At 43.4% G+C, this 17,281-nt stretch overlaps 1 protein-coding gene across 1 annotated transcript; it reads right to left on the bottom strand.

Moving 5' to 3' along the window:
* Window positions 1–10,610: 10,610 nt before the first annotated feature.
* On the bottom strand, window positions 10,611–13,359 carry LOC140778989 (uncharacterized). Its single transcript, XM_073123922.1, has 2 exons — window positions 13,341–13,359; window positions 10,611–13,259 (listed from the first exon to the last, which is right to left on the bottom strand). The coding sequence occupies exon 2, from the start codon at window positions 13,206–13,208 to the stop codon at window positions 11,208–11,210; it is 2,001 nt and encodes a 666-aa protein (XP_072980023.1). The 5' UTR covers window positions 13,209–13,259; window positions 13,341–13,359; the 3' UTR covers window positions 10,611–11,207.
* Between the last annotated feature and the right edge of the window lie 3,922 nt (window positions 13,360–17,281).

A 17,281-nucleotide genomic window follows, 5' to 3' on the forward strand; every position in this document is an offset into this window, starting at 1 on the left:
GGCCTCCACTTTGTCACCGCATACAGAATTGCCAACATCTCTCTTTCATAAGTCGATAATTGCTAAGATTTTTGTGATTAAGCCTTGCTAAGATAGGCAATGGGACGTCCTTGTTGCATTAGTATAGCTCCAATGCCAACACTCGACTCATCACATTCCACAATAAATTCTTTGGTAAAGTCTGGTAGCGCTAAAACGGGTGCTATCATCATTGTTGTTTTCAATTTTTCAAAGGCTATAGTGGCTTCATCAGTCCATCTAAAAGAAACCTTTTTTTATCAAAGAAGTGAGAGGAGCAGCAATCTTGCCATATCCAACAATGAATCGACGATAATATCCGATCAGCCCCAAAAATCCTCTCAATCCGATGGTAATAGTAAGAATAGGCTAAGTGGTTATACATGCAACCTTTTGAGGATCCACCGCTACACCATCCGCTGAAAGGATGTGGCCTAAATACTCCACCTTTGATACTCTCTATAGGCACTTGGACTTCTTGATCTTCAATTGGTTTTGCTCCAACAAATTTAGCATGTCCTCCAAATGCCCCAATGCTCCAATTCAGTCGTGCTATACACTAAAATATCGTCAAAAAATACCAAGACATACCTTCGCAAGAGAGGCCGAAATATATTATTCATGAGGCCTTAAAAGGTAGCTAGAGCATTGGTGAGACCAAAAGGCATCACTCGGAACTCGTAATGCCCATTCGAAGTCCAAAATGTAGTTTTGTACACATCTACTGGGTGAACTCTAATTTGATGATACCCGGCCCTCAAGTCAAGCTTACTAAATATAGTCACCCCTACAAGCTCGTCCAGCAACTCCTTGAGAACCGGAATGGGATACCTGTCCTTGACGGTTAGTGCTCGATAATCGACACAAAAACACCATGTCTTGTCCTTTTTTTGCACCAAAAGCATGAATGAGAATGAGCTATGACTTGATTGTATGAGGCCTTACTCCAACATCTCGGCTACCATCTTTGAGCTAACTTCTTTTTGCACATGTCGATGTCGATATGGCTTCACGTTTGCTAGTGCAACCTTGGGTACAATCTCTATGCGATGGTTCGCCGCACTCCTCGGTGGCAACTCCTACGGAATCGACGAAATCCGAACACCATCAAGCTGCACATCTTTATTTTCTTATTTATATTTCATCCACATGCTCCAGAAATCAAATATGACGGATCCCAAACTCTGTAACCACTGAGCACCAAGGACAATGTTCGCTTCTCACAGTACCAACGGATACAAGTCCATAATAATGTCGTGTCCTTGCATCCGTATACCGACTCGGCGACACAAACTCTCCACCCTAAGCTTCGTGCCGTCTCCAATAGCAACGACAAACCCCATGGTCGGTTTGGCATCCAAACCCAATCTTATAACTAATCTCTCATCTAGAAAGTTGTGCACATAATGCTTTCTAACAAGTCCATCTACCCGTAACGTCTTCGGCACGAAAGTACCCGAATATACATGCATCGATATTTCAGCTTGGATATCTTCCTCCACGCCCTCCTCAACAGTCTCCTCATGGGTCTCCTTTGGACACTCTCCATCAACAACTACCTCATCATCCTCCTCAGGACCATCGATAAGCATCACACTCCCGATTGGTTTAGAACACTAATGACCTGGAGTGAAACGCTCATCACATCGAAAGCAAAGGCCTTTCTCTCTTCGCTCCTCCACCTAGGCAGGTGTGAGAGTTCGAACGGGGGGTAGTGCCTCCTCTAATGTCAGAAGACCGTCTCAAAGGTGGTTGTGGTCTAGTAGTCGCAGTCGCTATTTTTGAAACCGCAGAATTTTCAACCGACGTTCTAGGTGCAAACCGACCATCTCGGTTGCCCCAATTGGTTTTCGCTACCATATTTGGAGCCGTATGCTTTTGTTCCATCCTCACGGCCTTCTTGAAGGCCTCCTCAAGATAGTAGGACATAGAACACGAACATCCGCTTGTATCTTCTCTTGCAGCCCTAAAATAAATATGCTCATCAATGTCTATCCGAGCCATGGTGGCTCACAACAACTACTAACTCTTTCAAACTCAGCTTGGTACTCTAATACGGTAGTCCTCTGAACCATCTTGCTTAATGTGGCAGCAAAATCTTCATATGCTGTTGTCCCAAATTTACGTGTAATCCTCCTACAAAAATCTTCATATACTTGTCATTTGGACTTTTGCATCTTCCATTGTACTTTGACAATCAAAATATTGTTCAACTTGAAACACCCAATCCATTAGACCACCGCCTTAGAATTTTGGAAAGTTTAAGCGTGCAGTTCTCTCCCGAATAGTGTTGTTGGGTTCATGAAAGATCCTCATTTTAGGTCTAAACCTTTGCGCATGTTGATCACCTTTTCTAAATCCTCGAGCACGTCCATCACCAACTCCATAAGGATCAACCTCATCCTTATAGTGCCAGTCCTCTTCATCGACGAAGCGCACCGATGCCGTACCCCTCTTGGGTTCCACCACCATCAATCGTGGGTTTTTTAACGGAGGTAGAGATGATGTGAAGGCATAGATAGGAGGGGATCATTGACACTCATATGACTCACCTGGACCTGTGGGGTATCGGTTCGATGAGGTCCCACTGCTGGTCCTTCTTGAAACTCCGTTCGTCGTCGAGGAGATAACAAACCCAATCGATTCACAACATATTCCTTGAATTCATTGTGATTCTTTTGCATGTTGTTAACTCTATGCAACAATGTTTAGAACATGCCTCTAAGTTTATCTATATTCGAACCCATGGACGTTGGTTGACTCGATCCTGCTGTGGTCGCTCCAAAGGAATTGGCCTCACCGTTTGGATCATCATGCATTGAGTCCTCCCTTGTCGGTGTGCTCTCCATAGGTCTCCTTATTGATGTCATTTTTCTTGTTTAAATCATTAATGGAGGTCTGATATTCGCCTACTCTGATACCAATTGATAGGCTCTGATACTAATTTGATGGGCTCTGATACCAAATTGATAAGATCTGAAATCAAAAGATCGGCTATGGAGCAATTCTTTAAGATCTGAATTTATTATAGGAATTAATCTACACGACCATGGGAAAATATTCATCATATATACTCTGATAGTCATAAAACTACGAAACAAATTGGGTTGGATCCGTAACTTCCTGATCTACAACTTTTGTATTTACTCCCTTCACAGATTCGAGCTATAGCATGGACAAAAATATGGAATAACGTGGGTGATGGTGGTGGTGACGGGTGGAGTGGATGTTAGGGTTATGGATGGCTATGGAGATGAGGGTGGATTGTAGAAGTGTTTAAGGGAAGTAGACGAAGGGAACGAAGTGGTCGAGATCCCAATGAAGAGGAATGACTCGACAAACGAGGGAGATTAGAAGCGTGGAGAAACCTTGCCAAATGTGGAAGGATGGTGAAGAGGGAGGAGGGAGGAGTCTAGAGAGAAGATAGGAGGCAAAATATCAATAATCTAGTAGCATAATAAAGTTGGCTGCCATCTACATATTTATAGAGGCTATCCAACAAGTCGTAAAACAATATGAAACCCTAATTCTAGAGGATTTCTGTCGATCACGTTCGAACGCACTCAAAAAGCCCCTTCTCTGGATTTGTGAACCTAACATAGGCATTCGAACGTGGGCGTTTGAACTTGCCCGACCGTGTTCAAATGCACAATATGCGTTCTCTGTATTTTCGAACCTAATGCAAGCATTCGCAAGGGCGTTCGAACGCGATCCCACCTGTGTTCGAAAGTGACCTACATGAATTTTATTTTAATGAAAATAAACACCTAATTCAATAAAAGAAGATCCTAACTAAGTGTATCAACATCATGTAGAATTGACCCCCTTGATTCTAAGTTCTAGGGCATGTATAATGAAAATATAGCTATTAATGATAGTGAGCTGCATGTTGCATCTCACACTCATGACATTAAACATTGGCAACTAAGTTTTGAGGAGCTTCCTACAATTCTAGCAAATCTTTGCCAAAAAGAGGTCAAACCTTGGCCAAAAGGGTTAAAGCATGTTTTCTTAGGTCTAAGGGACTCATTTTCTATTATAATTTCTTCTAACTTAACCCCGGCCCAAAGCGAGCAATTAATTCAAATCTTAAGAAAACACAAGTCTATCATTGGGTGGACTCTAGTAGATGTATGAGATATTAATCCTTTGATATATTCTCATAGGATTCATATGGAAGAAGAGACACTAGGCCCGTAGTGGAGACTTAACCCCATAATGAAAGAGGTAGTGAAAACTGAAGTCATAAAATTATTAGATGCAAGTATTATCTATCCTATCTCTAATATTAGATGGGTAAGTTCTACGCAAGTCATCCCTAGAAAGTCAAGGATCACTGTAACAACAAATGAGTTAGGAGAATCAGCTCCAACCAAACTCGTTACTAGATGGTAGAGGTGCATTGACTATAGAAAGTTGAATGTCGCCATAAGAAAGGATCATTTTCCACTTCTTTTTCTTGACCAAATTTTAGAACATATTCTATTTCCTTGATGGCTACTCTGGTTATTATCAAATAGAGATTTTTTTAGAAGACCAAGAGAAAACTACATTTACATGTCCTTTTGGTATTTTTGCATTTCATAGGATGCCGTTTGGCCTATGTAATGCACCTGCAAATTTTCAAAGATGCATGTTAAGTAATATGTTTGAGGAATGTATGGAAGTATTTATGATATGGTTGAGGAATGTATGGAAGTATTTATGGATGACTTGACTATTTTTGGAGATTCTTTTGACCTATGTTTGTCAAATTTAGAAAGAGTCTTAGCTCGTTGTGAAGAAAAGAGTCTTATGCTTAATTGGGAGAAGTGTCATCTTATGGCATCTTATGGGATAGTGTTGGGACATGTAGTGTCTTCCAAAAGGTTAGAGGTTTATCAATTCAAGATAGAACACTGCCTACACCAAAGACTATATAAAAAATTAGGTCTTTCCATGGTCATGCTAGTTTTTATAGAAGATTTACACAAAATTTTTCTTCTATATCTAGACTAATGTGTAATCTTCTATCAAAGGATGTTCCATTTGAGTGGATTTTAGCTTGTCAAGAAGCCTTCAAAATATTAATTGGCAAGTTGACTTCTGCACTTATGTTCAATCACCTAATTGGAGTCTTCCTTTAGAAATCATATGTGACGCAAGTGATACAAACTGGGTTAACTTGGATCACATCAATGAGACATTGGGCTTAATGGATTGAGTCTAGTTATTTTATCTGCTTATTTGGTTTAGTTAGAGTCTTAGTAGGTTAGAATTTTATTTAATTAGCTAAATCCAACTCTGCGCAGTTTTGAAAAATATTTAGAAGATATTCTTCAGATATCCAAATATTATGAAATTATATGGATAAGATTGGTAACGTTAGGATCTACAACTTTTGTATTCAAGATTTCTCAAGATTCGAAATCTATTTGTAGAGAAATGAAGACTAATTCTAGATAAATAAGGAAGACTAGTTTAATTAACTTGTTTGGACAACGACAAGGAGAACCTTTTGTGATTTATTATGCTAGTAGAACCTTGAATAGTACTCACATGAACTACACGACTACTAAAACGGACCTACTATCAAAAGTATTTGCATTAGATAAATTTAGTGCTTTAGATACACCTTGCTGGAGTCTTTTCTTATTATACTAGTTATTTATTTCAGGAAAAAAAATAAGATTTCTCTATGTCACATTCGAATGCCCTTACGAATACCTACAAGCATTCACATCGACAAAGAACGCAAATTGTGCATTTGAACGCTCGGCCGTATTCGAACGCCACGTGCGAACGCCTGCATACGCTCGCATCGATAGAGAATGTAATTTGTGCGTTCGAACGCGGTCGACCCCGTTCGAACGTGATCGGTGAGAATTCACTATTTCTAGGGTTAATAATAATCATTTTGGCTTGTTTGGTGATACACTTAGTTAGGATATTTTCTTATTACATTAGGTGTTTATTTTCATTAAAATAAAATTCCTATAGGTCGCATTCGAATGCAGGTGGAGTCACGTTCGAATACCTTTATGAACGCCTTGTGAACGCCCACGTTCGAATGCGATTGGACGAGTTCGAACGCCCGCGTTTGAACACTTGTGTCGCATTCGCATATCTAGAGAAGGGTAAAGGCTAGAGTATTCCGGCAAGTTTCAAGGTGGTTGCCTTAGTCTTTTGACAAACTTCGCAAGCATGAATAAAACTCCTCACATCCCGCCTCAATCCTGGTCATGTGCAACTCTGAGATATTCTACTATAAATTCTCAAGACACCCTCATGACCAGCCTCTGGAGTTTGGTGGAAGTGCTCCAACAATTTCTACCGCAATCTATCATTTGCGGGCACCCCAATGCATCCGCGGTCCAGCAGCAAACCGCCACGATTCTCCAACTCTAGATGGTGCTCCGAATCATCCATCACCTCCTACAATAATCTCAAAATATCTGGGTCATATGTATATACATACCTCAGCTCGTCAAGGAAGGGAAAGGTAGGAGAAGAATAGGTTGCAAGCTTAGCGATATCGTGTTGGCGCGATAATACATCCGCTGTTCTATTTTCCATTTCCTTCTTGTATTAGATTTCATAATCATACCCCAACAATTTTGTGACCCATCTCTGCTATGCCTGAGTGTGTATGTGCTGTCCCATAAATTATAGAAGGCTCCTTTGATCGGTTTGTATAATGAATCATTTACCGATCAAATAAAGCCTCCACTTTGTCACCGCACGCAGAATTGCCAACATCTCTCTCTCATAAATTGATAATTACTGAGATTTTTATGACAAAACCTTACTAAGAAAGGCTATGGAACGTCCTCCTTGCATTAGTACAGCTCCTATGCCAACACTCAACCTATCACATTGCACAATGAACTCTTTGGTGAAGTACAGTATCTATAGAAATAGGTCAACCTATCACATTCTACAATGAACTCTTGCCATATTTGACGATAAAGCGACAATAATATCCAGTCAGCCCCAAAAATCCTCTCAATCCCATGCTAGTAATAAGAATAGGCCAAGCGATCATGCATGCAACCTTTTGAGGATCCGCGGCTACACCATCCACTGAAATGATATGGCCTAAATACTCCACTTGTGATACTCTTCATAGACACTTGGACTTCTTGATCTTCAATTGATTTTGCTTCAACAAATTCAGCATGTCCTCCAAATGCCGCCAATGCTCCAATTCAGTCCTACTATACACCAAAATATTGTCAAAAAATATCAAGACATACCTTTGCAATAGATGACGAAATATATCATTCATGAGGCCTTCAAAGGTAGCTAGAGCATTAGTAAGATCAAAAGGCATCACCCGAAACTCGTAATTTTCGTTTGGAGTCCGAAATACAGTTTTGTGCACATCCGCCGGGTGAACTCTAATTTGATGATACCCAACCCTCAAGTCAAGCTTGCTGAATATGGTCGCCCCTGCAAGCTCGTTCAATAGCTCTTCTATAACCGGAATGGGATACTGGTCTTTGTCGGTAATAGCATTTAGTGCCCGATAGTCGACACAAAAATGCCATATCCTGTCTATTTTTCGCACCAATAGCATGGGGGATAAGTATAAGCTATGACTTGGTTATATAAGGCCTTGCTCTAACATCTCGGCAACCATCTTGGAGATAACTTTTTTCTACACATGTGGATACCGATATAGCCTTACATTCGTGATAAAACTCTGTTACCAATGATAAGCACTGATACCAGTTTGATAAGCTCGGATACCAAATTGATGAGTACTTATACCAAAAGGTCAGCTATGGAACAATTCCTTTAAGATATAAATTTATAGCAAAAAGTAGTCCGCGCAACCATGAAAAAATATTCGTCAGATATTCCCCTGTAGTTAGAAAATTACAAAACCAAGTTGATTAGATTCGTAACTTCGGGATCTACAACTCTCGTATTTTTCCCCTTCGCAAATTCGAACTACAATTGGGATGAAAACACGAAATAACGTGGGTGATGGTGGTGGTGATGGGTGGAGTGGATGTTAGAGTTATGAATGGGTATAGAGACGAAGGTGGATGGTGGATGTGATTAAGGGATATAGATGAAAGAAACGAAGTGGTCGAGATCCCAAAGAAGAGGGGTGGCTCAACAGTCGAGGGAGATTAGAAGTTAGGAGAAACCTTGCCAATGGTAGAGGTGGAAGGATTGTGAAAAGGGAGGAGGGAGAGAGTCTAAAGAGAAGATAGGAGACAAAAAATCAATAATCCAATAGCATAATGAATTTGGCTGCCATTCACATACTTATAGAGGCTAGCCAACAAGTCCTAAAATAATAAATAACCCTAATTCTAGAGGATTCCCATCGATCGCATTCGAACGCGCTCGATCGCGTTCGAACACACAAAAATCGTTCTCTGTATGTGCAAACGCGATGCAGGCGTTCGAACGCAGACGTTCCAACATGCCCGACCGCGTTCGAACATGCATTACGCGTTCTCTGTATTTGCAAACCTCATGTAGGCGTTCGTAGGGGCATTCGAACGCAACCCCACTTGTATTCGAACGCGATTTGTAGGAATTTTAATTTTAATGAAAATAAACAACTAATGCAATAAGAAAATATCCTAACTAAGTGTATCACCCCACCTTGCCCTCAAGGTGAAAAGTCGGGAAAACGCTCCAAAATGTAAGTCTCCAACTCCCGTGTCGCCTCATAGGATGGCTTGCCAAGCCACTCAACTAGAATCTCCATATCTAATATGGTACCATGTCGTCGTCGACGCCTAGCAAGTACACAAACTGGCTCTACTATCTCTGTCTCCTACAATGGCTCCGATAGAAGTGTTCCAACGAACTCATGATCTCCAATCCGCTCCATCAGTAATGAAACATAGAATACGGGATGCACTCTCGACCCCTCCGGTAGCTCCAAACGATATACAACAGAACCAATACGCTCTAACACTCAAAACATACCAAATTAGCGATGAGCTAACTTTTGGTTACGCATCGGACGCAAGGTCACCTGTTGATACGGTTGCACCCTCACAAACACCCAATTGACGATGTAGAACTCCTGCTCCCTATGGCTATGATCATAAACTTGCTTCATGCGGTTTTGAGCAAGTTTAAGATGAGCACATAACCTCCTCAATGTGGCATCTCTATCAATCAACGCTAAGTCCACCTCCGTCCAATCTACCGATGCCACTGGATCAAAAGCACGTAACGTCAAAGCCGTGCGTCCATACACCACCTCAAATGGAGTCATGCCAATGTTGCTATGGTAGGCGGTGTTGTAATACCACTCCGCCCACGGTAAGAACTCCTATGCCAACACCCGATGCATCACATTCCACAATGAACTCTTTGGTGAAGTCCAATAGCGCTAGAACAGCTGCCATCGTCATTGCTGTTTTTAGTTTTTCAATGGCTGTAGTGGCTTAATCCGTCCATCTAAAAGAGTCTTTCTTCAACAATGAAGTGAGAGGAGCAGTGATCTTGCCATATCCAGCGATAAATCGGCGATAATATCCGATCAACCCAAAAAATCCTCTCAATCCGATGGTAGTAGTAGGAATAGGCCAAGCGATCATGCATGCAATTTTTTGAGGATCCACCGTTACACCATCCGCTGAAATGATATGGCCTAAATACTCCACTTTTGGTACTCCCCATAGCCACTCGGACTTCTTGATGTTCAATTGGTTTTGCTTCAACAAATTCAGCACTGTTACGAACCTCCCTTTTGGCTATGGCTCTGATACCAGCTTGTTACGATCCTTCCTCGGCTATAGGCTCTGATACCAGATTGATACGAACCCTCTTTTGGTGCTATGGCTCTGATTCAAGATTAATACGATCTTGCACGGAACTTTGAGATCAGATCCCGAAATATCCCGCCGTTGGATCGCTGTGAAATTTTGATATGTTGTAGGCCCGGAAAAGAGCTTTCCAACGGATCTAGTTTCAGGCGAATCGGAGATGGGGATCTCGAAATATCGTTCGTTTAGTGGACGAACGTCAGGATACTCTGTTTTGGATTCCGTGGATGAAGGCACGAAATCCTAGGTAATGGTGGATTGTGGAAGGCCGGTGTTGATGGGGTGGCACCGGTGTAAAAGTGATGGTGGAAGGGTTATGGATGATGGAAAGGTTAGAGATAGCGATGGGTAAATTGGAAGAAGGGGGAGAAGAGGGCCACTCCTAAGGGACTAGGGTGATTGACCTGTCGAGGGAGATTAGAAGCGGCGTTGCCGGGGAGATTGAGGGAACGAGAGCGAAGAAGATGAAGGAGGCAAGGCAAACTCAATTCTCAATATTCAATCCTAATTTTGGTTGCCCTACACATACTTTTATAGGCTAACCAACAACTCAATCTTATCCTAAAACACAATCTTATCCTAAAACTCAATCTTATCCTAAAACACAATCTTATCCTAAAACTCAATCTTATCCTAAAACTCAATCTTATCCTAAAACTCAATCTTATCCTAAGGTAAATCCAAACTTGAGACGATGTCGGTGAAGTCCGAATCGTATCAATCCACCACGCTTCCGCAACCTTGTCCTCAAGGTTTGAAATTTGGGAAGCGATCCATGATGTCTGCCTCTAGCTCCCATGTACACTCGTCAGTAGGTTTGCCCAGCCACTCAATCAGCACTTCAGTCTCTAATCTGGATCCTTGGCGTCTTCTCCTACGACTTAGGACTCGAACCGGCTCATTGGAGCCATCTTCCTCCATTGGTTCGGGTAAGGTCGAACCCACTACATGGTTAGGCCCGATCTGGGCCTTCAATGCCGAGACATGGAAGACGGGATGTATCCTGGTTCCTTCAGGTAGGTCCAATCGGTAAGCTACTGGACCGATTCGTTGTAGCACTCGGTACGGACCATAGTACTTGTATCCCAACTTTTGGTTCAAAATGGGTCTCAATGTGGATTGTCGATACGGTTGAGCTCGAACGAACACCAATTGATCCACCTCAAATTCTCGCTCACGTCGGCCTTTGTCATGCGTTTGCTTCATGCGGTTTTGTGCTGTGGCTAGGTGAGTCTTGAGCCGTCTCAATGTTTCATCTCGATCAGCAAGCTCCAAGTCAAGCTCAGTCCTATCCGTCGCCGCGAGTCTATCGTAGGCACGCAAGACAGGGGGAGTGCGCCCATAAACCGCCTCAAATGGGGTCATGCCAATGCTTGAGTGATGAGCGGTATTGTATGACCACTCAGCCTAGGGAAGAAATTTGACCCAATCCTTTGGTCGATCCGCCACAAAGCATCGCAAGTATTGCTCTAGTCCACGATTCACCACCTCGGTTTGGCCATCCGTCTCGGGGTGATAAGCTGAACTAAGATTGATTTGAGTCCCTTGCAATCTGAAGAACTCGGACCAAAACTCACTTATGAAGATGCGATCCCGGTCTGACACGATCGTCCTAGGCATCCCATGCAAGCGTGCCACTTCCCGAACAAAAATTTCAGCAACCCTTTTTGCTGAAAACGGGTGAGACAATGTTATGAAATATGCATACTTGCTCAGTCTATCCACCACAACAAACACCACCGATTGTCCTCGAACTTCCGGCAGCCCCTCGATGAAGTCCATGGAGATATCCTCCCAAATACGCTCTGGTATCGGTAGTGGTTGCAGTAGCCCGCTAGGCTTGAGTGCCTCCGATTTGGCTCGTTGGCAGATTTGACATTCACGCACATACTTCTTCACGTCCGTCTTCATCCCAGTCCAAGTACAGTTTTGGGCCAGCCGCTTGTAAGTACGTAATACCCCTTCATGACCTGCTATAGGAGTATCATGGAAGTGTGCCATCAATAGCCTCCGTAGCTCTTCGTTTCGGGGTACCTTGATTCGCCCGTGCTCTAGTACTAACCCATTGCGCTCCTCGTGCTCGGGGTTGCTTGAGGGGTTCGCTCTCAACTCCTCCATGAGTCGGACCAGATCACTATCCTCTGCACTGGCTCTTCGTAGATCTGAAAAGAAAGGAAAAGTGGGTGCCGAGAAAGAAGCGAGCTCCCTTTCTTTTGAAAGTTCAAGCAGCGGTTTACTTCCATCCAACAACACTCTCTGATCATCTCTCCAAAAGGTCAATGTGAGGCTTATAAAATCAAAGGTCACGGGCCCCAAGCTCCGAAGCCATTGGGTCCCCAAAACAATATCGGCACCTTGCAAGGCCAATGGATAAAGATCCAATGTGAAAGTTTGGCCTTGCACCTTCAATTCTGCACCTCCACAAATAGAATCTGCTCGCAAGGTGGTGCCATCTCCAATCGTCACATCGAACCCTTCCGTGGGTTCCGACTCGAGCCCAATCTTCCTAAGGAGCCTCATGTCAATGAAGTTGTGGGTGGACCCGGTGTCAATCAAGATTCTCACTGTGGTTTTCTTGATTACACCGTTCACCCGCAAGGTCTTTGGCGCGGCTGTCCCCGAATAGGCGTGGAGGGAGATTTTGGCCATCGTGTCCTCCGCGTGATGTTGCTCCTCGACTTCTTCTCCTCGATGTCCAGCCACATCTGCACTTTCAGCTGCCATGGGTGGAAGATCGTGGCCTTCTCCTTTGAGTGGTAGCTTGGCAGGGAGCTGCAACGTCATCGCTGGTGATGAAGCTGTCGTGGTCGACTGTCGATTGACCGAGGAGAATGGTAGAAGATCGCTGGAGGCCATATGCGATTTCTTCTTAGTTGCCGACTCACTATGGTTGCAAAGGGAGCTAGTGAAAGGCGGCCCAAGTGTCGAAATTCGTGATTTCGGATCATCTCCTTCACCACTGATGAGGATTCCTGATGAGGGATATCCAGCGACCAGGTGTGGGGTAGCCAGCACTTCGCGGTTTGTCGACGAGGTCTCCGGTGCATGGGAAGATGTGGAGGTTCCGAGGGCTGCTACAATGGTTGAGGATCTCATTGTAGCCGGTGGCAGTTCGTTGCGGCTGACCATGGGTCGAGGTGTAGAATCTCGATCTTGCCGGATAGCCGAACTTTCCCCTATTTTTGTGATGAACGGGGAGGCCGTGGAGGATGTTGGGTATGTTGTGGAGGGTTCCCAATGCTGTCTTGTGATTGCCTTGCTTGTTGAAAAAGGTTTCGTCCATGCCCGTATTTCCTGCATCATCTCCATCATTATTTGCTTGTTGATGGCAATCTGTTTGGAAATAGACCCCAACATGGATAGAACGCTAGGTTCTTCCGTATTCCTATTAGATCGAGTGATCGTCATTGGAAGCGCTTGTTCGAGGAACGGTGGCTCTGATACCAGCTTGATACGAACCTCCCTTTTGGCTATGGCTCTGATACCAGCTTGTTACGATCCTTCCTCGGCTATAGGCTCTGATACCAGATTGATACGAACCCTCTTTTGGTGCTATGGCTCTGATTCAAGATTAATACGATCTTGCACGGAACTTTGAGATCAGATCCCGAAATATCCCGCCGTTGGATCGCTGTGAAATTTTGATATGTTGTAGGCCCGGAAAAGAGCTTTCCAACGGATCTAGTTTCAGGCGAATCGGAGATGGGGATCTCGAAATATCGTTCGTTTAGTGGACGAACGTCAGGATACTCTGTTTTGGATTCCGTGGATGAAGGCACGAAATCCTAGGTAATGGTGGATTGTGGAAGGCCGGTGTTGATGGGGTGGCACCGGTGTAAAAGTGATGGTGGAAGGGTTATGGATGATGGAAAGGTTAGAGATAGCGATGGGTAAATTGGAAGAAGGGGGAGAAGAGGGCCACTCCTAAGGGACTAGGGTGATTGACCTGTCGAGGGAGATTAGAAGCGGCGTTGCCGGGGAGATTGAGGGAACGAGAGCGAAGAAGATGAAGGAGGCAAGGCAAACTCAATTCTCAATATTCAATCCTAATTTTGGTTGCCCTACACATACTTTTATAGGCTAACCAACAACTCAATCTTATCCTAAAACACAATCTTATCCTAAAACTCAATCTTATCCTAAAACACAATCTTATCCTAAAACTCAATCTTATCCTAAAACTCAATCTTATCCTAAAACTCAATCTTATCCTAAGGTAAATCCAAACTTGAGACGATGTCGGTGAAGTCCGAATCGTATCAAGCACATCCTCTAAATGTCGCCAATGCTTCAATTAGTCGTGCTATACACGAAAATATCGTTAAAAGATACCAAGACATACCTTCACAATAGAGGCCGAAATATATCATTTATGAGGCCTGGAGAGGAAGTTGGAGCATTGGTGAGACCAAAAGGCATCACTTGGAACTCGAAATGCCCGTCCGGAGTTCGAAATGCAGTTCCATGCACATCCACTAGGTGAACTCTAATTTGATGATACTTGGCTCTCAAGTCAAGCTTGCTGAATATGGTCGCCCCTGCAAGCTCATCTAGCAACTCCTCTATAACCAAAATAGGATACCAATCCTTGATGATAATAGCATTTAGTGCCCGATAGTTGACACAAAAACGTCATGTCCCATCCTTTTTTGGCACCAATAGCATAGGGGATGAGTATGAGCTATGACTTAGTTGTATGAAGCCTTGCTCCAACATCTCGACTACCATCTTGGAGATAACTTCTTTTTATATATGTGAATACTGATATGGCCTCACGTTCATCGGTGCAGCCCCGAGTACAATTTCTATGTTGTGGCCCGCCGTTGGCCTCGGTGGCAACTCTTGTGGCTCCTTAAACAGTCCAGAAAAATTATCTAATATATTAGACAATTCAATGGTAGTACCTGAACTCGTTTGAGGCTCATCTCCTACTGGTCCTAACTGAAGAAGATGACTCAAATCATATGCACAAGGTAGCCCCACCATAGGCTGCATCGCAGGAATCGGCGAAGACTGAACGCCATCAAGTCGCACATTTTTATTTCCTTATTTAAATTTCATCCACATGCTATGGAAATCAAATGTGACGGGTCCCAAACTCTGTTACCACTGAGTGCCAAGGATAATGTCCGCTTTTCATAGCGTCAACGGATACAAGTCCACAATGATGTCGTGTCCTTGCACCCGTATATCGACCAGGCAACACAAGCTCTCCGTCTTAAGCTTCGTGCTGTCTCCAATAGCAACGTCGAATTCCATAGTCGGTTCGGCAACCAAACCCAATCTCCTTACTAACCTCTCATCTAGAAAGTTGTGTGTACTCTCCGAATCGATGAGAATGTGTACACAATGCTTTCTAACGAGTCTGTCTACCTGTAACGTCCTTAGTGCGGAAGTACCCGAATATGGATACATCAATATTTCAGCTTGGATATCTTCCTCCTCACCCACCTCAACGACCTCCTCATGGACCTTCTCTGGACACTCTCCTTCATCAACAACCTCATCATCCTCCTCAAGACCGTCAATGAGCATCACACTCTCGATCGGTTTGGAACATCGATGACTGGGGGTGAAATGATCATCACATCAAAAGCAAAGGCCCTTCGCTCTTTGCTCCTCCACCTAGGCAGGTGTGAGAGTTCGAACGGGGGGGTCTTGTGCCTCCTCTAACATTGGAAGAAGGTCTCAAAGGTGGTCGTGATCTAGTGCTCACAGCCATTGTTTTTGAACTCGCAGAATTTCTAACTAGCATTCTAGGTGCAAACCGCCCATCTCGATTGCCCTAATTGGTTTTCGCTGCCATCTTGAGAGCCTTATACTTTTGCTCCATCCTTACGGCCTCCTCAAGAGTGGTAGGACATAGAGCACGAACATCTGCATGTATCTCCTCTCGCAGCCCTGAAATAAATGTGCTCATCAATGTCGGTTCGGGCTATGGTGACTTACAACGATTACTAACTCTTCCAAATTCTACTTAGTACTCCAATATGGTTATCCTCTGAACCATTTTACTTAATGTGACAGCAAAATCTTCATATGCTGTTGTTCTAAATCTGGGTATAATCCTTCTACAAAAATCAGCCCAACCAATAAATCCTCCTCCACGAATAACCGCTCTATACCAATGCAATGCCGTTCATTGCAGGTGAAAGCTTACCATTTGGACCTTTGCATCTTCCACTGTACCATGATAATCAAAATATTGTTCAACTTGAAACACCCAATCTGTTGGATCACCACCTTGGAATTTTGGAATGTCCAAGCGAGCGGTTCTCCCCCGACTAGCATTGTCGAGTTCGTGAAAGATCCTTGATTCAAGTTTAAACCTTTGTGTATGTTGATCACCTTCTCTAAATCCTCAAGCACGTCTATCCCCATCTCCAAAGGGATCAACCTCATCGTCAAAGTGCAAATCCTCCTCATCGACGAAGCGCACCTATGCCACACACCTCTTAGATTCTGTCACTGCCGGTCTTGGTTTTGTAACAGAGGTGGGGGATGATGTGTAGGCATAGGTAAAGGGTGATCATTGATACTCACATGACGCACCTAGACTTGTGGGGTATCGATTCACTTAGGTCCCATTACTAGTCCTTCTTAAAGCTTCGATTGTCATCAAGGAGATGACGAACTCAATCGGTTCATGACATATTCCTTGAAATCATTGTAATCCTTTTGAATTGCGTCAACTTTATACAGTAATGCTTGGAACATGCCCCTAAGTTCATCCGCCAAGCCTATATTAACACCCATGGACGTTGGTTGACTTGGTCCTATCGTGGTCACTCTAAAGGAATCAGCATCACGGCTAGGGTCATTGTGGATTGAGTCTTTTCTTATCGGTGTGCTCTCCATAGGTTTCCTTGTTGATGTCATCTTTCTTGTTTCAACCATTAATGGAGGTCTGAGGTTCGCCTACTCTGATACCAAATTGATGGGTTATGGTACTAAAAGATAGGCTCTGATACCAAATTGATGGGTTCTTGAACCAAAAGGTCGGCTGCGTAACAATTCCTTTAAGATCTGAATTTGTAGTAAAAAGTAATCTGCGCAACTATGGAAAAATATTCGTTAGATATTCCTCAGTTGTCAGAAAATTACTAAACCAAGTGGATTACATTTATAACTTCCTGATCTAGAACTTTCATATTTACGCCCTTCTCAGATTTGAACTACAACTAGGACAAAAATACGGAATAATGTGGGTGATAGTGGTGGTGACGGGTGGAGTGGATGTTAGGGTATGGAGATGAAGGTGGATGGTGGATGTTATTAAGGGATATAGACGAAGGGAACAAAGTGATCGAGATCTCAAAGAAGAGGGGCGACTCGACAGACGAGGGAGATTACAAGTTAGGAGAAACTTTGCCAACGGTAGAGGTGGAAGGATGGTGAAGAGGGAGGAGGGAGAGAGTTTAGAGAAGATAGGAGGCAAGAAATCAATAATCCAATAGCATTATAAATTTGGCTGCTGTCCA

The sequence above is a fragment of the Typha angustifolia genome, chromosome 15 (genome assembly GCF_048772165.1).
Source record: "Typha angustifolia cultivar Huaian chromosome 15, ASM4877216v1, whole genome shotgun sequence".
NCBI lineage: Eukaryota > Viridiplantae > Streptophyta > Magnoliopsida > Poales > Typhaceae > Typha > Typha angustifolia.